General features: G+C 49.6%; 1 protein-coding gene across 1 annotated transcript; it reads right to left on the reverse strand.

The window, feature by feature from the left end:
* Nucleotides 1-9,221: 9,221 nt before the first annotated feature.
* On the reverse strand, nt 9,222-13,160 carry LOC145532976 (cystatin-C). The gene is made up of 3 exons (XM_081559210.1): nt 12,860-13,160; nt 10,331-10,444; nt 9,222-9,537 (listed from the first exon to the last, which is right to left on the reverse strand). The coding sequence occupies exons 1-3, from the start codon at nt 13,103-13,105 to the stop codon at nt 9,457-9,459; spliced, it is 441 nt and encodes a 146-aa protein (XP_081415336.1). The 5' UTR covers nt 13,106-13,160; the 3' UTR covers nt 9,222-9,456.
* Nucleotides 13,161-24,508: the final 11,348 nt, after the last annotated feature.

A 24,508-nucleotide genomic window follows, 5' to 3' on the forward strand; every position in this document is an offset into this window, starting at 1 on the left:
CATCAGACTCAGTGTGGAGATGACACTCCCTTTCAGGGATCCAAAGACTGATCCATCCATGTTCTACCTTCTTTACTTTCTCAAGCACCTCAGCTGTTCTCCACCAAGCAAACATTTCTGAAGCCTCCCCACCACCCACATGAACTCAGGCTAAAGAGTCAGACTTGAATCTACCTCTGCAGTGCCCACACACAGAGGCTCCAGTCAGAGGTGACCCTTAGCAGTACTGATACGTGAGCAGCAGACACTGGAGGAGCTGGAGGAGGGGCCATCCTGTGTGGGTCCACCACCCCTTCCATATCAGAGATCACACAGGTAGTCTAATACCGGCCAGTTCAGGGCAGCAGCAAAAGCCTGCATCCAGACCAGCCACAGGGAGGCCCTGGGGGAACTGGGACATAGCAACTTGCTCCTGGGGCCTGGTCGGCAGCTTGGAGCCACGAAGGGGCTGCTCTTCAGTACTTTTATCGTGTGTGATTTGAATTTGAGAACAAAGGAAATAATGGTTCCCAGCTTTTTGCATCCCTGCGAATGCGAAGAGAAGCTGTGAGCCCCCCTCAGAGTGATGTGGGTAGGGGGGAGCACGAGCAGGAGGACTAGATGTGGGAGCCCTTCCTTTGTGGGGGTGTTCTCCACGGGGTGTCCAGGTGAGAAGCGGGACAGGAAGAAAGGATGGTACTGGTGATAGCCAGGGCTCACTCGAGGAGTGGTCTGTAGCGCTTGTTCTATAGCTGCTGCTGCTGCTAAGTCACTTCAGTCGTGTCTGACTCTGTGAGACCCCATAGACGGCAGCCCACCAGGCTCCCCCTTCCCTGGTATTCTCCGGGCAAGAACACTGGAGTGGGTTGCCATTTCCTTCTCCAATGCACGAAAGTGAAAAGTGAAAGTGAAATCGCTCAGTCGTGTCCGACTCTTCACGACCCCATGGACTGCAGCCTACCAGGCTCCTCTGTCCATGGAATTCTCCAGGCAAGAGTACTGGAGTGGGGTGCCATTGCCTTCTCCGTTGTTCTATAGACTTCCTATCTAAAAGTTTAAGATACCCAAGGGGGCAGGGCTCCACTCACTACCGCCTGCCCCAGAGCTCAAATTCTAAGGAGGCTGCTCTGCCCTCAGGGTTCCCACCTCCCCGGGTCTCTGTGCTCCTCCTTTCTCTGAGCTTGCATTTCAAGAGATAGCAAGGTTTGCTTCAGAAAAAAACTGAATTCACAGCAATGTTGACTTATTCTGGCATTAGTAAACCCAACCAACCAAACAAAAAACCAGAAGCAACCAAAGGACTCCTTAATGAAAGGGCAGGAGACCATCAAAACCCTACCTGATCCTGCTGAAGGGCAAGGGGAGGAGTGAGAAAGCTGATTCAGTTGGAGACTGACCATTCTAGCAGTGAAGCCTCAGTTCTCAACATTAACCTGCACCACAATCCCCTAAGGGGGAGGGAATTCCTTTTCCATTGTGCTGGATTTAGTTACTCAGTCATATCCGCCTCTTTTGCCACCCCATGGACTGTAGTCCACCAGGCTCCTCTGTCCATGGAATTCTCCAGGCAGGAATACTGGAGTGGGTTGCCATTTCCTACTCCAGAGGACCTTCCTGACCTAGGGATTGAACTCTCATCTGATGTATTGCAGGCAGATTCTCTACCGCTGAGCCACCAGGGAAGCCCAGTTACCCATTGCTGTGAAACAAATTAGGCTTCCCAGGAGGCTCAGTGGTAAAGAATCCACTTGCAATGCAGGAGACACGAGTTCTATCCCTGGGTTGAGAAGATCCCCTGGAGGAGGGCATCGCAACCCACTCCAGTATTCTTGCTTGGAGAATCCCATGGACAGAGGAGTCTGGTGGGCTGCAGTCCACAGGGTTGTAAAGAGTTGGACCTGACTGAGCTTGCAGCCATGTGAAATAAACTAACAACTTCAAACAATGAGCATTGATTATCTCACAGTTTCTGTGCCCCAGGAATTCAGGGAGGCCCAAACTGAGTGCCTCCAACTCAAGGCCTCTTGAGGTTACAGTCATGCTGTCAGCGGAGATGGGTCTCAGATGGAGGCTTGACAGCGCTGGCTGGTGGGGGACTGCTTCCAAGTGCCCCATATGGCTGCTGGCACGCCTTGGTTCCTCGTCCATGCATCTCTTCAGGGGCTGGTCACACTGAGCCAGCCAGTATCTGAGGCGGAAGCTGCAATCCACAAACATTTTGGGTAGACTGGGCAGTGATGGTCATCACTTCTGCTGTGGTCCTTTCATTCAAAACTAGCCACCAACTGTAAAAATTCTGAATTGAAACTTATGGAAAAAAAAAATATTTCTTTCACACAGTAACAAGAGTCAGGTCAGGAATATTCGGACCAAGATTTAAGTTTTAAAATTCAAAAGGTTGTTATGTGGGGTATTTTCACTAGAATAGCTGACGACCTAAACATAACAGAAAAATACTTTCTGTTCTAAAAACCAAATGACATTTAAAAAAGACATCTTTATTCTCCAAGAAATCAGATGCAGTCATAGTGATCTGTTTTCTCTAATACTGCCATCCTGTATATTGTTGTTATTGTTAATTAGTCACTAAGTTGTGCCTGACTTTTTTGCGACTCCATGGACTGCAGCCCTCCAGGCCCCTCTGTCCATGGACTTTCCCAAGCCAGAATACTGCAGTGGGTTACCATTTCCTCCTCCAGCAGATCTTCCCAACCCAGGGATAGAACCTGAGTCTCCTGCATTGGCAGGCGGATTCTTTACCACTGAGCCACTGAGGTACATTGTTGTAAATGTTCTGATGGAAATCAGTGATTTGCCCTAACTTTGCAGACTGCTCTTCCTGTTTTCTGAAGCTTAGACCTTCTTTGTCTATTTCTCATTTGTTTATAAATGTTGGCTCTGGTTCCACTGAATGCATTATCCTGTGTAATGTGGTGATTTTATGTCTTTTTAAAACTAACTTGGTGAAATAAATTATTTTTTAAACCAAAAAAACAAAAATTAGTCACCAAGTCCAGCCCATACTCAGGGGAAAGGCATTACATAAAGGTATGAATCTCAGGAGATGGAGGTCAGGGAGACCAGCGGGGGTGCTGCTTGCCAGTTAATTAGCATGGATTATGGAGCTCCACCCAGACTTTCTCATTCAGCAGGCAAGGGCCAGAGCCAGAGAATGTTCACTCCTAAATAATCCCTGGCCTGCGTTGCTGCTGCTGGTCCAAAGACCACATTTTGGGAATTGCTGCTTTAAAACCCCTTCATCCAATCACAGTGGGAAACAGCCTCAAGCTGCTGCAGGAGATTGGACTTCACCCAGGCAGCACTCAGCCCCAGGCCTCCAGTGCTGAGATTCTGGCTGAGCCTGAGCTGAATAAGAATTTAGAGAGGATTGTGAACTTAAAGACTTTGAATTTTTAACTCACAGGAGAACAAGAGCATTCTATTTGGGGTTTAATTCCTTTGGACTTCAATTTCTTAGGACTTCATTTTGCAAGAGGAGTTAAACTTGAAATCTTAAATTTGATTTTTTCCTGGGAGTGAGATAATAGGGGTCCAGTTAGGGTGGAAATTTCTAGGTTGACTTGTCATTAGAGTACAATTGTTTGACTGTACTTGTTTAATTTTGTTGAGGCTTGGAAATGTGGCTGGAAGTTATTTGGGATGGGAAAGAGAATACACAGTAAACATTTGGTTTGGGTAAATTGTAACTTTAGGGTGAATTTTTTAAAAACCACTTTATTCAGATATAATTCACAAACAGCAGAATTCAACCATTTCATGTGTACAGTTCAGTGGTTCTTAGTATATTCATAGAATTGAGCAACTATTCCCACTATCTAATTTTAGAACATTTTCATTATCCTCCAAGACCACCCCCAACCCATTACAGTCACTTCCCGCCTCTCTGCCACCCCCAGCCCTGGGCAACCACTAATCTCCATTCTGTCTCTATAAATTTGCCTCTTTTGACCATTTAACATAAACAGAATTATACAATATGTGGTGGTTTTGTTGTTGACTTTTTTCAAAGCATAATGTTTTCAGGGTTCACCCACGTGGTAGCATGGTTCAATACTTCATTCTTTTTATTGTCTGATTATATGTCATTGTATAGATATACTACATTTTGTTTACTTGTTCATCAATTGACAGATATTTGGGGTTTTTATTTTCCTATTTTTGGATACTATAAATAATATTGCTATAAGAATTCATGTATTTTTTTTTATGGTCACATTTTCATTTATATCACCATTTACATAGGAGTAGACTTGCTGGATTATGTGGTAACTCTACCTATAACCTTTTGCAGCTGTAACTTTTTATATCCCCACAAGCAATATAAGAGGATTCTAATTTATTGTCTGTCTTTCTTATTATAATCATGTAGTGGGTGTGAAGTGGTGCCTCAGTTTGATTTTGATTTGTATTTCCCTAGTGGCTAATGATGAGCACTCTTCATGTGCCTATTTGTCATTTGCATGTCATTTTTGGAGACATGTCTGTTCATATTCTTTGATATCTTTAAATTGAGTTATTCTTCTTTTTAAAAATTTAATTGGGTTATTTTTTAATTTTTAAAATTGGAGCTTATTTATTTATTTAAATGGATTAGTTGTCTTCTTACTGGTTGTAAGAGTTCTTTATAAATTCTGGCTACTTGTTCCATACCAGATATATGATTTCCAGATGTTTTCTTCCATTCTGTGGGTTGTCTTCCCTCTTTCTTGACAGGATTGTCAAATGACAAAATCAAAACAATTTAAGAGCAAGCTTATGTCTTTTATTCAAGGGGAAGCTACCCTTGGGTTGGGGGTTACAGCGGTACACCCTCTCAAGGGATTTTGGTCAAGAGCGAGTTTCTGGAGCATTAGAAGCAGCAATGTAGAGGCAGGGCATAACTGATTGGGCTTGCATATCTAACTTTATTTAGAAAGATCAAGGAACAAGGAAATAAGCATGAAGCCAGAGGTGATTTGGTGCTTGGGGTTGGACTGATTGGATATTGCATTCCTGGTCCAAGGAAGCATTTATGAGGATGTGAAAGGTCAGTTTGCTGATATGGCCCCTTCAGCAGGGCAGTCCCATCTTGGGCCGAGACATTTATTTCCACAGTTCACCCTTTTGGTCATCCTCTTGGCCACTCTAGTGGTTTGATGAAGACCATTGGCCTTAGTATGAGTCAGTTATCATTGCTTCTTTGGGTCCCAGTGTGATGTTCACAGGAAAAAACATCAAGTTCATATTCTTGGAGTTAGCTATGTCCTCTGGTCTCTTTCATCATCCTAGGCCATGAGAGGCCAACTATTGCCTGGTCAATGGCTGCCCACATGCATTTAAAGCTTTTGAGAGAATGCATGTATTATGAAGACAACAATTTTTAACAACAAGACAATGTCCATGGTTTGAACACGCCTGAGTAGGGATCCTCATGAACCAGCTAAAGTCAAATAAATCAAGAAATAATTCACAAGAAGGAGATACTGATCTTCTCAACTTACAATGTGCTTACAGCCTGGTAAACCCATTATAAGCTGAAAATATCATAAGTCAAAAATCCATCTAATACACCTAACCTACCAAACATTGAAACTCAGCCTGAAAAGAAAGTGAAAGTGTTAGTCGCTCAGTCGTGTCCGACTCTTAGTGACCCCATGGACTACAGCCCACCAGGCCACTCTGTCCATGGAATTCTCCAAGCAAGAATACTGGAGCTGATTTCCATTTCCTTCTCCAGGGGATCTTCCCCACCCAGGGATCGAACCTGGGTCTCCCACACTGAAGGTGGATTCTTTACCATCTGAGCCACCAGGGAAACCACCTCAAGTGTGTTCAGAACACTTTAATTATCCTGCAATTGGGCAAAACCATCTAACACAAAGCCCGTTTTATCATAAAGTGTTTACTTTCTCATGTAATTTACTGAATACTGTACTGAAAGTGAAACAGAGCGGTTGTGTGGGTCCAGACCGTTGGAATGTGTCACTGTTCACCCTTGTGTTGAGTGCTGATGGGGAGCATCAGCTGCTGCCTGGGGCCATGAGAGAGGATTAGAATATCTGTTGGGACATGAAAAGAAATTTCATCCAGAAGAATTAATAAATATAACATATTTAGAAATAAAATTAGGAAAGAATAGAAAGGATGGCTCTTACCTAACAGATATGAAAACATTATATTTCAAATGGAGTAGTTGGCGCAGAAAAATGAACCCAGCTAGATTCACCACTGACATGCAGAAAGCAACCCCTGATGCTGTGGGAATGATGATAAGGCTTGTCTTTTGAAGCAGTTCTTGGAAAATCCATAGGAAAAAAAACCCAAAAACCTAATCACCTCATTTGAAAAAATGATGTTAGACTCTTTGAAGACACCATCTAAAACTAAAACCTGTTGACATTCTGACTGGAGAAGTGAGATGCGTTTATGTGACAAACTTCAGTGGCTTCATGTGTTATGTGCCATTCTAAGTGTTTACAGACATGAACACACAGGATTCCCATGACCCCACAAGGAAGGAGCTCCCTGGTCCTTCCCCACCACCCCAAACACCTGCAGTTCAGCACAGCAGGGAGCTGGGAGGTCACATGGCCAGTGGAACATTCACCCAGCTTTCCTGGGCATCACCACTTCTGTACCAATGCCCACAGGCACCAGCCCCAGACCCACACCACATGTGACAAATCCCTCGAACACTGGGAGGTGCAGTCCAGCCATTTTCTCTTGCTTGGGGCTCTCATGGGACTCCAGTCACGTGACAGTCAGGGCTGCAGCCCCCGGCGAGTCATGGTGGCCCAGGCACCTGGCAGCAGGTGATGTCAGCTTTGGCTGTGAGCTCCTCTGACTACCTCCTCATGGCTTCCCCCAGGGCAAGTGTCCAGGGGAACTCAGGGAAGGAAGCTTTCTCTGCAGCCCAGAGGTCCCGGGCCACTTCCTCTGCAGTTTTTGGTGGAAGGAATCACAAGCCCACCCAGAGTCAAGAGATGGCTTCCAGACCCCACCTCTCAATGCAAAGAGTGTCAGCGTGTCAAATGACTGCAAAATATAGACAGATCAATGAGTGTTCGTGCAGAGCCAGGCACTGGGCTAAATCTATTTATATGAAGACTTTCACTTAAATTATACACAAAGAGAAAACCCACAGTCCCCAAATGGTGTCATGTGTGCTAAACCCCAGGATACAAAATTTAGATTTAACACCTCACGTAATTGTAGTCTCACCTTCCTCAGAAATGTCAACTTAATCAACAACATGGGATTTTCTGCTCAGCACCATGAGGTCACCTGCCACGTGGGAGGTCCAGAGGAAGAAGAGGCAACCCACACGGTAAAACCTATGTCCTCCCTGCTCCCTTTCCTGGCATCTGGGCCCAAAATACCGCCCCCCCACACACACACGTCCCCACACTATTTTTTGCTGACTTCCTCACCTATCCTCCTCTCTATAGAAGCTTCTGAGTTCTAGGACTCCTCTGCATGCCCTCAGGTCTCTCCATGAGATGCTATCACATTCATGAGCCCTTGGGTGAAATCAAGACCTTCAAATACACTCAGTTGAATCCTGCTTTTCAGCCACACTTTTATTTGTTTAAAATAAATAAGCCTAAAAGTACAACCATGCAGATGAATGTTGCAGGAGCTGCATTTCCTCCCTAGACACACTGGTCTGGGTGGCCTCCTGATCAGCGAGCCTGCTGGGTCACCCCACCCCACCCACAGTCCCGCCTGCTCCCTGGGGACTTGGGATGGTGCTAACCTGAACCCTGAGGTGTGGGCTGTGCAACAGGGGGTTGGGTGAAAACAGGTGAGCCAAGCGAAGCACACCCCAACCTGACCGCCCTGACTTCTACAGGAACAGGGCATTGGAAACATCACAAAGGGATGACTTTATGGGAAGTCAGCCTGGATGCTGGCTAATTTGTGGAAAGTCAAGATTTTCCACCCAGGAGAGCCTCTGCAGGGAGGCTGACCCAGCCTTCACTTCCATGTCCACAAGTCCCATGACTCCCTGTAGGGGCCAGCCCCAGGTCCAGATCTGGCCAGTGCAAGGCCTGTGGGCAACCTTTCATTCCTCGAATTCCAAAGCCCTTTTGTTCAGTCCTACCTGGGGTGAGAAAGCTCTGCTATGCACTACATGAAGATAGAGACAGGGGAGGCCCTCGGGGCCCTGTGAGTCAGGGGGTGGCAGGTGGGAGGGAACAGTCCCCACCCTCTCCCTGGCATCCCAGTTCTAGTTCTGCAGGTACACCATGGCACCTAGGGTGCCGGCCTCAGAGCCACCTGCGTGAGTCCTGTTTGTCACTTTGCCTTCTGTGGACACCACAGCACAACAGGAGGGCTGGTTAACGCTGCCCGCAGGGTGGCGGGTGTCTGGGAACAGCCTCTGACAGGGCAGCCTGTGAAGAAGCGTCACCCTTGGGGTGAATGGTCAACAAGAGGGCAGTGCCAGGGACGGGGAGCAGGATTGGACCATTCCCAGCTAAGGGCACTAAATATTCATTCTGCTGCCCAGTGATGGTGACACTGACAGGTGACATCTCCTATCGATTAAACACTCCTTAGGAAAAGAAGAAAGTCCACTGTGTGTCTTAAGTTCTATACCCTTTCCGTGGCATGCTGTGCTAAGACTCGTTTCACCTGGGAGCCCAGAGAAGGGCAGGAGGGGTGTGAATGAGTAAAATCTCTAGATTCCACAGCTCCTGAAACTTATCCAAGAAGGCGCTGCTCTCCTAGTTCACTCCCAATTCCGACCTTGACTGACCTTGATTCTGATGGGTACTCCCCCCACCCCATTTCCATCAGTCACACATATTTAGTCTTTGTCTTTTGGTAGGTGCCTAGAATTGTTTGTGGAAAGAGGATGACATAAGCCATTCCTTATTTTGCTTCTAGGGAACATGACCAGTGAGTCATTTCAGCCGTCTGATCAGCTCAGCACATGCGCAGCTCCTCAGAGGGTGGCCCATGCCTCAGGCTCCATCACACTCCCCGGCCCTCCTGTCCAGCCCCAGCACATGGTCTGACATTTTGCAAACACAGCAGCCAAGTCTCTGGGGCCAGCAGCTCAGGTCCCCTGCTCTCCTTTGTCTGACCATCAGGAGTCACCAAAGCTGAAGGTCCAGCTGCCAGCCTTATCCGCTCCCCGCCCCCTGCCTGCCCTCAGAGCCAGTGAGAGGGGTAAAGTAACAGCGTCGACCCTTCCTTCTCAACCTTCTGAGAGAGTGAGCAACTCAACGCATAGCTGCTGTTACATTTTTATTGAGTAAAATAGCAGAGCACTGTGCACTTGGAAAGCAATTAGAAGAAAGACATGAGTTAGAGCCCCCTGGCAGATCAGACAATGCCCAAGGAGCCTGTGTCTGCGGGAGCAGCATGGGGAGGGCACAGCCAGTAGACAGTCACCCACCGCAGGTGTGGGCGCTCTGTGGGGGCATGAGTGAGAGGCGGTCAGTGGCCTGCCTGACACCCAGTCCCCTATTAATCCTGGCAGCTAAACCTCACCAGGTTGATGGTGTTCATCCACGGGACGACATAAACCTGGAAGGAGCACAGCTTTTCCTGTGAAAGGAAAGAGGGAAACAGTGTGTCAGGATTATAGTTAAAGACTGAGGTGCACCCCCCTCAGCCCCCCTCCGCCAGAGCACTGGCGCTGAGATAGGTCCAGTGGGAGCACCCAGGGGCTGGGATACAGGTCCAGGAACCCCAGCAGAGGTGGGGCCTGGGAAGAGTGACCAAGGAGGGCAGCCCTCCATGAGGCCAAGCCCCCCAAGAACCAGCCAAGCCCCCGGGAGAGCTTGGGCTTTGCTGAGTGGGCAGCATCTCGGGGTTTCAGCATGGTTCAGGCCTCTGCGTGCGTACGTGTTAAGTTGCTTCAGTTGTGTCTGACTCCTAGCGACCCTATGGACTGTAGCCCGCCAGGCTCTCCTGTCCTAGGATTCTCCAGGCAAGTATACTGGAGTGGGCTGCCATGTTCTCCTCCAAGGCATCTTCCTGACCCATGGACCGAACCCCCATCTCTTATGTCTCCTGCATTGGCAGGTGGGTTCTTTCCCACTGGTGCCACCTGGGAGGTCCTCACAGGCCTCTAAAGCCTCTAATCTGTCTGGGGTGGGGGTGGGGGACAAGGATGGGATTAAAGGGCCCTTTCTTGCTCCCCAGCAAACACCTGCAGCTGTGTTCTCCATCCGGCAGGCAACAACCCCCAAAGCACACGGTGCCCCAAGTCCCTGGTGGAAACCCCCTATAGACACAGCAGTCACGTGCACACACACACCCTTCCCCATCACATCCCAGCCGCAGCTGTGACGTGTCCCCAAGGGCACCCCCATCCCTGCCCCTAGCAGGCACATACCCTCTTCAGGTGCGGCTGGTCATGGAAGGGGCAGTTGTCTAAGTTGGCCTGGGACTTGGTACATGTAGTTCGGCCAAGCTCCACATCCAAGAAGTAGTTCATCCCCGACACGACCTGGACATGCGGAGAGCAGACACACTTAGCACATCCCGTGACCACGAACACCCTCCCCCCCTCCACACACAGTTACCTTCCTCCCACCACACCTCAAGTCCATGGTCACGAGTTGCCAGGGCCACACCCAGGAAGCACAGTGGCCTGACAGCTCCTGTATCCCAGGCCCTCCCTGGAACTTCTTTACCAGCTGCTCCAACCAGGCGTCTCCCACAGGGACCCAGAAAGGGGAATCCACAGGCCAACATGCTAACCAGGTCCAGGAACAGAAGGCACAGCTTTGAGGAGCCAACCAGGGTGCGGACAAGCAACCGGCCAGCTCCCCGGGCCAGGGCGGGGACTGAGCACAAGGTGCGGCCAGAGCCCGCACCGCACCCACAGGAAGGCTGCTGCCCGGTTATTCCACTTTAGTGGAACTTCAGTCCCCAGTGTGGCGCCCATGGCATCCTGTTCCCCATATGTAGTCCAGGTTTATTCACTCCCTCTCGAAGAGGGGGAACCAAGAGCTTCACATTCACGGATGTTCAGGCCAATAGAAGACTGCCTGGCATGCCTTCCTCTTAAGTGTGACTTCTGACAGCGTGTCACATTCTCTGTGTCTTTTACACTTGAGTTTACAGGAGAGATGTGTACTCCGGCCTCACGTGGGCACTCGAGACGTGCCTGGTTAGAACTTGCAGAAGTATGAGGGGCAGGGACCCAGCTCCAAGTCCCACCTGGTGGAACCACGATCCCTTTCTGCTGTCACTTTCTCATATGGCCAAGGAGCTAGTGTCACCCTGGAGAGGAGCAGGCTGGAGGGGACCTGGCAAGTGGGGAGACCAGTCCCATTCAAAGGGAACAGCACCAGCCCACTGCCACAGGAGGAGAGATGGCTGTGGCCCTGACCCATCTCCTGTGGTTTCAGGAGAAGGTGGCAGGAAGCCCTGAGGCTGGCAGGCAGGACCACACTTCCGCGGCTTGTGTGGCTGCATCCCACTCTCCAAAGTGATGTAGGCCAGATGGTCTCAACTCTAGCCTTCTTTCAAGGACCAGTGCAAAGGCCTGTAGCCCTTCCTAATTCTCCCTCCTGCTCTCTTCCCACCTCTGACAACAGGCTCCTCTCTGGCCAGAACCCCAGGTCAAAGTCAGGCTGTCATCAACGGTGTGCCCATCTCAGGGTGGGGGTGTGACATCACAGCCCAGAGGCTGCTCCTATGGACATGATGTGTGGATGAGCCACAGTCCACAAGCCTGTTTTCTTAGGCCAGGCCCCCTGCCATGGGACATACCTGAGACCACAGGGGCCACTCATGAACTCATCTGTTTGCTGATAACCTCCGGCTTCTCTGGAGAGCAGCCAGGCCCCCTTCAAGGAGGGTGTTTGGCGTGTCTGACCCCCAGGTCACTGCATGATGATGAGAGGACCACAGGGAGGCCAGGTGTGTTCAGTGGCACCTGCGGAGAGGAGGCTCAGAGGAACTCGCCTCTTCTGTGTGACTCAAGGCTCAGTTCAAGGAAACAGCAGGCCAAACCCAGACCCGGTGGCCGTTTGAGCCATGACTGGCCAGACACTTCAGAAGCAACGCCAAGGTCATGAGACAGACCAGGGGCTGCCCCAGAATAAAGGAGATCACAGGAGAGTGGCTGCGGTGGGGGGCCCGGGAATATCCTTGGCTCTAATGGATACAGTGGGACCATCAGCGACATCTGAATAAGGCCTGTGTATTAGTGTCAGGGTTGATACCTGATTTTCAAAATTGTATTGTGGTTATAGAAGAAAATGCCTATTTTTACGAAATATACACAGAAGTGTTCACCTTCAAAAACTTCAGAAAATAAATGCATAAATGTACATCCCTACACACAGGTACGTGGGGAAGAGGTGGCTCAAGCAAATACGGCAACTTTTCAACAGTCAAGGCATCTGGGTGAAGAATCTACAGTGATTCTATGATAGGTACTGTTTCTGAAACTGCTCTGTAAGTCTGAAATTGTGTCAAAATAAAAAGCTAAAAGGAAAAGGTGCTTAAAAACAATCACTCAGTGGGCAGGCAGGAGGGCAGTCAGGTGTGAGTTTTCCTTCGCCTCTGGTCATTTAGTTGACAGCTCCCGATGAGCCTTGGGACCCAGTGACCCAGCGCCTACCTAGCAAGCTGGCCAGTCCCGCTAAGGGCTGCAGGAGCCTGGAAAGGCCGGTGGCCGCGCCCGGGTGAGAAGCGCAATTGCATCCTTGGCGATTCCTGGGGCCTCTAGGGGCTGGGGGCTGCCCTCCCGCACGAGCTCGGGGGCCCCCGGGCGGGGCTAGGGGTTGAGCGCAGGCCTCGCCCTCCCCGGGGCCGGGCTCCGGCGTTCTGGGCGGCAGAGTCCCCGCGCCCCTGCCCTGTGGCCTGACCTGGCGCCCCTGGTCTCCACACCCTGCCCCGCCGGACGCACCTGCTTGCGGGCGCGCACCACGCGCATAGCGCGGCTCTGGTAAGCGTCATTGCTCCGCTTGTTGAACTCGCTGACCGCAAAGGACAGTGCCTCCTGCACGCCCTCCTCGTTGACGTCCGCTTCCATCAGGCCGCCCAGCAGGCGACCCTTTCTAGGGCCCTGCGCGGCCGCGGGGCTCACGGCCAGAGCCAGGGCGACGATCAGGGCGGCTAGCAGGAGCAGCGGGGCGCGCGGGGACCCGACCATGGTCTCTCGGATGCGAACAGATCTAAAGCAGAAGGGCGATCAGCGAATGCGAGCCGCGCCCCGCGGGCCGCGGCGCCTTTATGGCGGGGCCGTGGTGGACCGCCCCGCCCCGCCCATTTGCCACGCCTCTTCCGCCCCGTTGCCCCGCCCACGTTTTCCGCCCTAGCCCCGCCCCTCCCAGGGTCGCCATCCTCCCGACCCCGCTCACTCTTTCCCAGTCCCTCCCTCCTCCCGTGGTCTCCATCCTCCCCGCCGGCCGCAGCGCCTTTTTGCCAGACGGTGGGGGACCGCCCCGCCCCATCCCGCTTGGCCCCGCCTCTTCCTCCCCGTTGCCCCTCCCGGGAAGCTCTGTCCGTCCGACCCCGCCCACTCCTCCCCAGCCCCGCCCTCCTCCCTTGGTCCCCACCAGCCCCGCCCCCGCCCACTTGGCCCGGTCTCTTCCGTCCAATTGCCCCACCCACGTCCTCCGCCCTAGCCCCGCCCCTCCGGGATACTTGTTCCGCCCGACCCCGCCTGCTCCTCCCCAGCCCCGCTGTCCTCCCGTGGTCCCCAACCGCCCCCAGCCTGTCCTCGAGTGCCGATCTTGTGCTCCGGCGCTCCTCGAGCCGGCTCACGGCGGTCTTTCAGAGGGTGTCCCCCCTCCGGGCTGGCGAAACCTGTGCACCCGAGCTCTGTCTCCTGGTCTGAGAGGGCGTCTTGGCCTCCTGGCCGTACGGGCGCCTGCTCAGCGTCTAGGAGTCCACGGAGAGCACGGCTGAGGTTTCCGAAACAGCGGGAGGAAGACCTCGGATGCGCCCTGTCCCGGAGAAGTTCTTCGCCACAGAAGCTCATCGGGTTCTCTTTCTCACAACTCGTTTATTATTCAACCGCACACCTTTCTGGGGCTTCTCCCTGGCCAGGGTGTCTGGGGCCTGTAGCTGGGGGCGGGGGACTCTCGAGGCGGTAGAGTCCCCCTTGACCGAGAGGTAATGCGAACTCGTGCATAACTACATTTTCTAAGAGACACATTAAAAAGTGTAAGATGGCAACGAAGACCCTATATGCGAGACAGCAAAAGAGACACAGATATAAAGAACAGACTTTTGGACTCTGTAGGAGGAGAGGGTGGGATGATTTGAGAGAATAGCATTGAAACATGTGTATTACCATATGTGAAATAGATCACCAGTCCAAGTTTGATGCATGAAACAGGGAATTCAAAGCCGGTGCACTGGGACAACCCTGAGGGATAGGATGGGGAGGAAGGTGGGAGGGGTGTTCAGGATGGGGAACACATGTACACCCATGGCTGATTCATGTCAATGCATGGCAAAAACCACCACAATATTGTAAAGTAATTAACCTCCAATTATAATAAATGAACAGATTTTTTAAAAGTAAAAAGAAAAAAATGTATAATAACAATGCTTTTTATTTAACTCAGTATATCCAAAATGTTATTTCAACATATACAAGCAGTTGTGAATGACAACTTTCACACTCTTCTGTGTGTGTACATTTTACCCTTGGAGTAGGTGTCAAGGCCAGTAGGCCCCATCTCCCAGAGGAACTGTGGTCTTGCCTGGCCCAGCTTTGGAGAGGTGGGGTGGGGATGGGGTCAGTGATCAGTGATTAAGATCAAGAGGTGATGGGGGGTTGTGTTGGAAGTGAAGGGTGAAATAGACATGGGTGCCTCTGGACACTGGTCAGGGAGGCCTCTGAGAGGACAGACATTTGGGTTGAAACCTACCTAAAGGGTAAGAAGTCCTGCTGACACAGAGGAAGAGCACTTCAGGCAAAGGAAGAGCCAGTGCAAAGGCCCTGGGGTGAGACTGGCCATCCTGCTCTAGGGATAAGAGACTGCTGTTGTTTAAGCAAGGAAGGGATATGACCCGGAATCTCACCCTGACAGCCAGGTGCACCCTGAACTGTAGGTGGGGGGACCCCTACCTCATGCGTGTGGGAAGGACAGCCCCTGAGGGAATGGATGAAAGCCTGGGGGCTGCTCTCACTCCTCTCCCCAGAGAGGCACATCACTGGCTCTGGTCCTCTGTCCACTGCTTGGAAAACTTGCTTGACTCTTAAAAATCAACTTGAATGAGTTATGACGCACACACAATAAATGCCTTATTTTATGTGTCCAGACAGGAATTTTAACAAATGCATACATTGGTATTACTGCCCCTCCAAGCTCTAGAACGCTCCCATTAGCCTGAAAGTTTCCTCCTGCCTCTCTGTGGTCAATCTCTTGCTCGCCCCTGGGCTTGGATGATGCACACCCCTGTCTCTGCGGACTGAGGCCTTGATTGTTCTTGAGCTTTCCACAAATGACCTCATGCAGTGTGTTCCTCTGGGTTTTGAGCATACAGACTTATAAAAACAATACTTTTTATTTAACCCAGTATATCCAAAATATTATCTCAACATACACAAGCAATTTTTGAGCCTCCTCTACTGTGTTAACCTAATTGTTGGTTCTGTTTCTCCCCAGACTGAGAGGATGTGGTCAGTTGGGTATTGATTGGGCTGCCAGATCCTTTAGTCCAGGACCGTGCAGATCCAGGCCAGAGAATGGCCCTGGGAGTGGAGGGGAAGGCTGTTCTCTAACCTGTACCCTGTGTGCCCCAAGGTGACCCAGTGACCAATGACCTAAAGAGATGGTGGCAGAAATACCAGGTGGCCTCTGGGCCTGTGGCGCCCATCAAGAGGAGGACTCTCCCAGGAGTGGTCAAGGCAATGGTCAGTGAGCATCAGCCCACAGTCACTGTGGCCTTAGCGCTGGACCAGCAGGAATTTGTCATGAAATCCAGAACAATATTAACAGTGAATATTTATGTTCAGTATTTCTGAGACCCTGTTGCCTCGAGGCCCAGTTATAACTGTAGGGGGCAGGAAATTGTTCCTTATACCTTTCTAGGTTCTTTGGCTGGTCTAATAATTAAATTGCCATAAGGTAGATTAACGAGAGAAAAATACATTTAACTGTATACATTTAGAAATCCCGTAAAGAAAAGACACAAAGGCAGTTGGATAGTTGAAGCTTATAAGCCACCCTGACCTAAGGAAAGGAATGGGGGGCTGGGACTTCAAGCAGAGCAGGGGTGGCTCATGGGAAGATGAGAGGAGCAGGTGCTTGGGGATCAGATGTCAGCCCTACGGCACAGATTGCTCTTTCAGATAAATATGTCTCTCTGGTAGTGTCTCTCTGGTATCTAAATTCCTTTTGGCAATTCAGAGGAGGTAAAAGCTTTTCCTGAGGCTGCTGGATCTTGATTCCTTCAGTTCAAAATACTCCTCCTGCCATGGTGGCAAGTTTAGGGGTGGTGTCTTCTGCCCCCTCCCCATGTCTCCCGGCTCTGACTCAGGTGTGTGTGTATGTGTGCTCAGTTGTGTCTGACTCTTTGCAACTCCATGGACTATAGTCCGCCAGGCTCCTCTGTCCATGGAATTTTCCAGGCAAGAATACCAGAGCCGGTTGCTGTTCCCTTCTCCAAGGGATCTTCCCGACCCAGGGATCGAACCCAGGTCTCCTGCATTGCAGACAGATTCTTTATCCCTGCACCACCTGGGAAGCCCAGAAGCCTCTGGAAAAGTCATGGCACCCACTAAGTGAAGAAGGGTTGCCTTTGCAGTGCAGTGAGAGAGAGGAGGTGCTTTGTTAGTGAACTAGAAGAGAGAGGAGCTACACCGAGGGGAGAGTGGGCTGCCCCGGCCCATGCTTCTGAGTGGCGTGACTGTCTTTGAAGGGCAGGAACTGGTCCTTACCAGAGTTTCCCACCTCACAAGCAGCTGGGGCCACAGCCTCAGGAGGTGTGCTGGGTAGAGACGGGCAGGGTCCCATCTGTGTCGTCAGGGAGGAGGTGTGGGGCAGCAGAGAATATGGGAGCACGGTGGTGGGTGTGAATGTGTTGGGGCAGCCTGAATGCTGACCTGTGTGGCTGGAGGTCAGTTACCATGGTGATAGGCATTTTGATACAGAGACATCTCTTATCTCAGGAAGGTGTGCCCACAGAACTGCCAGAGTGGCCTGCAGGACAGTCTGATAAGGCAGGGAAGGCAGGGCCTCTCCTCTAGCTATAAGGGTGACCTTGGAAAATGTCAGAAGTCTGGTGAGGCTGGCTACTTTGTTAACCATAGGGACTGGGGGTCGGGAACACAGACATGGGCAGGCTTTGGTGGTATGTATGTTGCTGCTGCTGCTACCAAGTCGCTTCAGTCATGTCCGTCTCTGTGCGACCCCATAGACGGCAGCCCACCAAGCTCTCCCGTCCCTGGGATTCTCCAGGCAAGAACACTGGAGTGGGTTGCCATTTCCTTCTCCAATGCATGAAAGTGAAAAGTGAAAGTGAAGTCGCTCAGTCATATCTGACTCTTATGTATAAGCATGGGTAAGATGACAGAGAGCCCATCGCTCTTACAGTGTCATTGGAAATGTAAATCGGTATGACCACTGTGGAGAACAGTATGAAGGTTCCTTAAAAAACTAAAATTAGAACTGCAGTATGACCCAACAATCTCACTACTGGGTATATATCCTGAGAAAACTATAATTAAAAGGACGGGTGTATCCCAATCCCAATGTTGCTCGCAGCACTATTTACAATAGCCAGGACATGGAAACAACCCTAAGCATCCAACAGATGAGTGGATAAAGAAGATGTGGTACATATATACAATGGAATACTACTCAGCCATAAAAGGAAAGAAATTGTGTCATTTGTAGAGTCATAGATGGACCTAGGGTCTGTCACATAGAGTGAAGTAAGTCAGAAAGAGAAAAACAAATATACTACCTCATGCATATAGAAGCTAGGTCTTTCCTGGTGGTTCTGATGGTAAAGAATCTGCCTGCAATGCAAGAGACCTGGGTTCGATCCCTGGGTTCGATCCCTGGGTTCGATCCCTGGGTCAGGAAGATCTTCTGGAGAAGGGACTGGTTACTCACTCCAGTATTCTTGCCTGGAGAATTCCATGGACAGAGGAGCCTGGCAAGCTACAGTCCATGGTATCACAAAGGGTCAGATACAACTGAGCAACCAACATACTTATGGAATCTAGAAAAACGTTACAGATAAACCTAGTTCCAGGGCAGGAATAGAGACCCAGATGTAGAAAATGGACTTGTGGACACAGAGGCCAAATGGGAGGGTGGGATGAATTGAGAGAATAGCATTGAGATGTATACACTACCAAGTATAAATTAGATAGCTAGTGGGAAGCTGCTGTGTAGCACAGGGAGCTCAGCTCGGTGCTCTGGATGACCTAGAGGGGTGGGATAGGAGGAGTGGAGGGAAGTCCAAGAGAGAGGGGACATATGTGTGCACATAGAAGATTCATTTTGTTGTACAGCAGAAACTAACACAACATTGTAAAGCAATAATCCTCCAAAAAAATTTTAAAAATGAGTAGCCCATGGCTTGGTGTCTGTGACCTGTGGTTCCTGGGATAAAGCAGGAGCCCAGAGAGAAAGAGTAAACTGAAGTTGAGGTAGGGGGTTCTGGCACCCAACCACCAGACATGCGTGGAGGGGTGCACATCTGCACAGGAGATGAGTGCCTGTCCTTCTGCCGGGTAAAGAACAAACCAGCCGTGTTTCCACAAAGCTGTGTGTGTGACTGCTGATCTCATGATCTGAGTTAGCAGAGTGAAGAATTAAGGCGAGGGAGTGACAGAAGTTCTCTGAAATCAGCAAGCAATCATAAGTGGATACGAAGTAATACTTTAATAAATAAATGACCAAGTGCATAAAACCTTCCCCCAAAGTGTAAGTGGCCACAGCAAGTAGCTAAGAGTTGAGATTCTCAGCACTGGGGCTTTGAATAATTAAAACTTTGTGTCCAAAGAATGGGCTTGCCACGTGGCTCAGTGGTAAAGAATCTGCCTGCCAAGTAGGAAACCCGGGTTGGATCCCTGGGTTGGTAAGATCCCCTGGAGGAGGAAATGGCAACCCACTCCAGTATTCTTGCCTGAAAAATTCCATGGACAGAGAAGCCTGGCGGGCTACAGTTCATGGAGTCACAGAGAGTCAGACATGACTTATCAACTAAAACCACCACCACCACCACAGAGGTAGCTTAGACTGAGCAAGTCCTGGGCTTTGTGGCATCTTATCATGGAAAGACTAGGAACCTCTCTTATGGGAGGCACAGGGTTCTCTGGGGCGGAGCTCTGGTGTCCCTTACACACACCTCCCCACCATGCCCCCTTCCCACCCTCACGGTCCGGGAGACTCAGGGATGCTTCTAGACATGTGCCAATGTGGGCAAAGTATTTAGGGCTCTGTTAGGGGTTGATGCCACAGCAATAGGGCACCAGGATGCTTAGGATGAAGGTTGCCAACAGCCCCCATAGAAGAGGCCAGAGCAAGCCCAGAGGCCTGAGGCTGACCTGTCCTTAATGTGGGAGAAGAGAGTCCTCTCAAAACTTGTGTTCAGGTCCACGTGTAAAGGGCTCTCCTCGCCTTGTGTTGTCAGTTACCATTTATCCTTTCAAGCTACACATTTACCAAGGCTGCTCTGAGCGTGTGTGTGTGTGTGTGTGTGTGTGTGTGTGTGAAGCAGCACAGCCAGCGTGTTAGGGGCAGGGAGAGGAGGTCCAGGGGTGGGGGAGAGATAGCTTGTGCATCGTCTGCCCCTCTCCCCCCTACTCCTCTGTCTCTCTGGGCCTCAGTCCAGCCACGAGGAAAGCAGCATGGCTCCGAGCCGGGTTGAGCAATCCCCTTGGCACCTCCAGGTGGTAAGCATTTCCTTTCCAGATCCACAATGTGATCACTGCTCAACTTCCTCTGGGTGTTTGTGCAGCCTTGAAATCTCATTCCTTCAGCCATCTGCAGTGAGGCGGCCCTGGTAAAGCTGGCTCCCTGAATGCTGGGCCTGGCACTCCCTGCCTCAGAGGACAAGTGTTAGAATAATTTCTTTCACACTAGAAGCCAGGCAGGCCGGTGCTCTGTCCAACCCCAGATCTTGCTTGGAACATGGTGAAAATACTCTTGCCAAGTTGGGGCTTGTGAGATGAGGGAGAACCAGAAAAGGGAGATGAGGAAAGAGAGACAGAGAAGAAGGGTGGGTGCAGGAAGGAGGAGGGGGATACATTTCCCCTTACATTTCACTGTGAACATTTTCAAACAGGCAATCAAGTTAGAAGGATCTTATCAAAACACCTATACACTCACCACCTAGATTCTGCCACTTGTACTGTACTTTAGTTATTTTATCATGTGTCTGCCTGCCCCTCTTTCTCTTCAGCCATCAACCCATCTTTTTAAATGCATTTCAAAAGGAGTTGTTGACAGTGCATTTCACAGCCAAATACTTACACATGCAGAGCATTAACTAGATCTTGATGTTTGCTTATAGCTTCCTCATTTGTTGTAAAATTTACAGATTGTGAAATGTACAAATCCGAAGTGAAGGTTCACTTGATTTTGAAAGGTGCATGTAACCCTCACCTAGCAGCTAAGAAAGATGACCATCACCCCAGAAGATCACCTCACCCCGCTTCCCAGTCACCTTAGGCCCCCACCCCCAGAGACAATGCTTCACTAATTTTTTTTTAAGTATATAGATTAATTTATATAGAAACTAAGTATATAAAAATTAAAGGCTTCCCTGGTGGCTCAGATGGTAAAGAATCCGCCTGCAACACAAGAGGCCCAGGTTGGATCCCTGGGTCGGGAAGATCCCCTGGAGAAGTGTATGGCTACCCACTCCAGTATTCTTGCCTGGAGAATCCCATGGACAGAGAAGCCTGGTGGGCTACAATCCATAGGATCACAAAGAGTCAGACATGACTGAGCAACTAACTATAGATTAATTTTGTCTATTCTGGGAGTTCATTGACTGGACTTCTACAATATGTGAACTTATCGATGTGGCTTTTTTTCACTCAGTTTCTGAGGTCATCCCTTGCTGTTTAAGTTGTATAAGTCACCCCTTGACTGCCACCAGAACCCTCCAGAAGAGTCTCAGGAGGGTCTCGGGCCCCGGATTGCGGGCACAGCTACAACGACAAGGACACCAGCTTTTGGTTACCCAGAATGTTTGCTGCAACTTCTCTTTGCAACCTGAGACAACTTCTTTCCCCTTTCCTTCCTTCCTGCTCCCTGCTTCCCTTCCTTGCCCTATCCCACAAACAGGTTTTAATTTTTGAAAAGAAAAAAAAAAAAAAAAGATGCCACCATCACTAGAGGAAAACCTGATTTTCAAAGACCAAGAGTTGATGTTCCCAGTGCTTCCCTGTATCTGAAAATAAAATTTCTTGTTCTTTTTTTTAAAAATCAGATTAGTAAAATATGTTTGTTATAAAAACAAAGAGAAGTGTAGAGGGGATAAGTTACCAATGGTTGTACCCATGTGGACATGCGTATAGTTGGTGGTTCTTTATGTCACTAAGGTCATTATGACATGATTCTTTTTCATGAAGTTAATCATCTTCAAAAGCTCTGTTATGCTCCCTATTCAACTTGCCATTCTGTAGTTTAATTTTTTTCTCTAATGTGAGAAGTTTAGGTTGTTACCCTCTCTTTTTTTTTCTGTAATGAATAATACTGTGATACAGATTGTGATAGGAAAAAGTCTTAGTGTGTATTTTGGTTTTTTGCTCGTTTGTTTAAAGTCTTTGTTGAATTTATTATAATACTGTTTCTGTTTCATGCTTTGCTTTTGGGGCCATGAGATATGCGGAATCTTAGCTCCCTGACCAGGGAGTGAACCTGCCCCTGATGCATTGGAAGGTGAAGTCTTAGCCACTGGGCCGCCAAGGAAGTCCCTGGGTGTGGATTGTTTTCTTCCTGGAATTGGAATTATTGGGTCAGAGGCCACAAAGATTTTTTTTGGCTACAGATTGCCAAGGAGTTCTCCAGAAAGCTGTGCCTAACTCAGTTGGGTCCAAGGAGCAGAGAAAGTAGTGGTGGTCAAGCCCGATCAGAAGCAGCGTTCTGTGTTTTACTTGGTTTGGGGTTATTTACAAGCCCAGGTGGCCTTGATGCCACTTCGCTGGGCTGAGACCCTTGGTGGTGCCACCTGTCTGGCAATTCTGTCCCCAGACTACAGCCTTTCTACCTGGATCTCATTGTGGTGGTCCCGTCTTGAATTTAGTTATCTTCCAAGAAATTGTGACCAGTTCCGTATCTATGCTGTTTATTCACTCTTCGACTTAGAGTATATTTGTAAAACACAAGATGTCAGAGACTGACTTAAAGATGCAAAAGCTCGGCTCCTGCCCTCCAGAAGTCCTGGCCTAAGGAGAAAGGCTTGTAAACAGGTACTTCAACACCGAGTGATACAAACCATCACGGTTTTGGGAAGGCCCAGAGGCTGGTGCTCTGGGTTCTGCCTGGGCCTCTCACTAGGCACGTGGCCATGGCTGCAGAAGGAGTAGTGTGGTCTTGATTCGCTTGTGAACCCCAAGAAAGCTGGAGGGTGGCCTGTTTTTCCTGATCTAAGTCTGGAGAATTCCCTGGTCCAGCCTCCCCGCCAGCCTCAGCCAGGGCCCTACGCCTCCAGCAACCCTGAGCGCACCTTCCCTTGAGGGCTGTAATATCTTACATGCCCATGACTCCCACACTGTATCTCCTGCACAGATCCGCCACCTCACCCTCTGACGGTTGAAGGAAAGTTACAAGGCTCAAAAGAGCCTGGAGTTAAAACTCCGCTCCAGGTCCTCCCCATCATTCTATGCAAAACAAAGAACTCTCTCACCACCCCCCCCCAAAATGGACATTAAGGCTGATTACACCCAGCTCCCAGCCGGTCCAGCCTCTGGCTGATCTCCAAAATTCCTTGCCCCAGCCGTTTAAGAGATAACCACTCCGAACAACCTTGGAGAAGGACAGGCCCCCTTAAGACAGCAGCTTTCCATGTATATGCCTATATACACTCACTCTTTTCTTGGGTTAGGGCAGCAGCTCACTAATCTGACTGTTTCCCCTTCTCACCTCATTAAAGGTGATCTGTTCCTGTAAAGTGCCCGTCTCGTTCTTTTTCTGAACCTCGCCTTCTCTAACTCCCTTATCCTACAATGATGTGATTTGCATGGCGATCCCCACCTTCCAAAGTTTCCTTAATGCCATCTCGCTTTTATGAAAGACCTGTTTTCACCAATGCAAGGGAATCTGCAGAGGATTTTCATTTTTACAAAATAAAGGGGCAAGAAGTGAAAATTGCATTCACCTCTGTTCCCATCGAGCCTTTACAGGGTCAGCACACCCCAAGAGAGGGAATGGCCCCACCAGCTCCTTCCCTGGAACCACGATCATTGTCTCAGCTTCAGCCATCACAGCCATGAGCCGTGTCTGTGAGCATCTGGGCCTGATTTCCATGTGTTTTGTGCATCTGTCAGCAAGATGTGTCTTAAGGTAGCTGCTTCTTCACCTTAGGCCATTTCTTCCATGTAAGTTTTCGAGGACACTCTACTTTCAGATATTGGGGGGAACCTCTAATAAGAAACATATATTTAGTCTCCATCCTGTTCCTGGCACAGAGCTTCTAAAACTCTTGCAGTTTCCTAAGGAAAGAAACATAAAGGTGTCTTCCATTATGCAACTGAGGGGACGTTTGGACCCCTACCCAAGGCTGGGGGCTGTTTTCCAGGGGATCTGACCATCTGGTTAGAGGGTAGGAACTTTCAGATCCACCTGTCACCCTCGGCCCTGGGGGTGGGCAGGAAGAGGGGCTGGAGGCTGAATCAATCTTGGGACTGGCTTCTGAAGTGGGTGGGGGAGTCAGTTGGTAGGAGTTTACACTTCACATAGACAGTGTCAGGATTGAGTTGAATTAAAGGACACCCAGCTGGTGTCAGAACACTGATAACTGTGGGGAGAGCTCACACCTCTGAGCTGGTGACCAGCATCAGTCACTGGTACCAGAAGCCTACCTCCAAATCCATCTGATTGCCTTTCCACTTGGTGGCCCGAGACACCTCAACACTGCCCATCCCCAAACTGCGAGCAGCTTTGCTCCTCTCCTTCCTGCACTCACAGAGTTCCCCACTGCAGCCGGGGCTGTGACTTCAGGATCAGCCCCTCGGGGACACCTTCCCCAACCACACAGTTTAAAATTGCGACCCCCTCCCCCTTCTCCACCCTCCTAGCCTCCTTCCCTGCTTGATTTTTCCCATTGTACCTTCTGAATGTGAGTATATAGTTTCCTTCTTTTCTGTCTCTACCCACAGAATGCAAGCTTGGTTTTCCTATTTTGCTCACTGCCTTTCCCCTTGCCTGGCCCATTACCATGATAATATGAGTGCTACCTAAAATAATGAATGAACTGCATTAGTTGTCTTAAAAAAAAAAAACCTGATTTTTGTTGTTTTTGTGAAAATGATGTCACTGTTTCCTCCCACTATAGCTTGTCTTTTTTTCCAATGTTTATTTTTATTTATTTATTTATTTGGCTGTGCTTGGTCTTAGTTGTGCCATTTGGGATC

The sequence above is a fragment of the Giraffa tippelskirchi genome, chromosome 13 (genome assembly GCF_054371585.1).
Source record: "Giraffa tippelskirchi isolate mGirTip1 chromosome 13, T2T-mGirTip1v1.2.pri, whole genome shotgun sequence".
NCBI classification, from domain to species: Eukaryota; Metazoa; Chordata; class Mammalia; order Artiodactyla; family Giraffidae; genus Giraffa; species Giraffa tippelskirchi.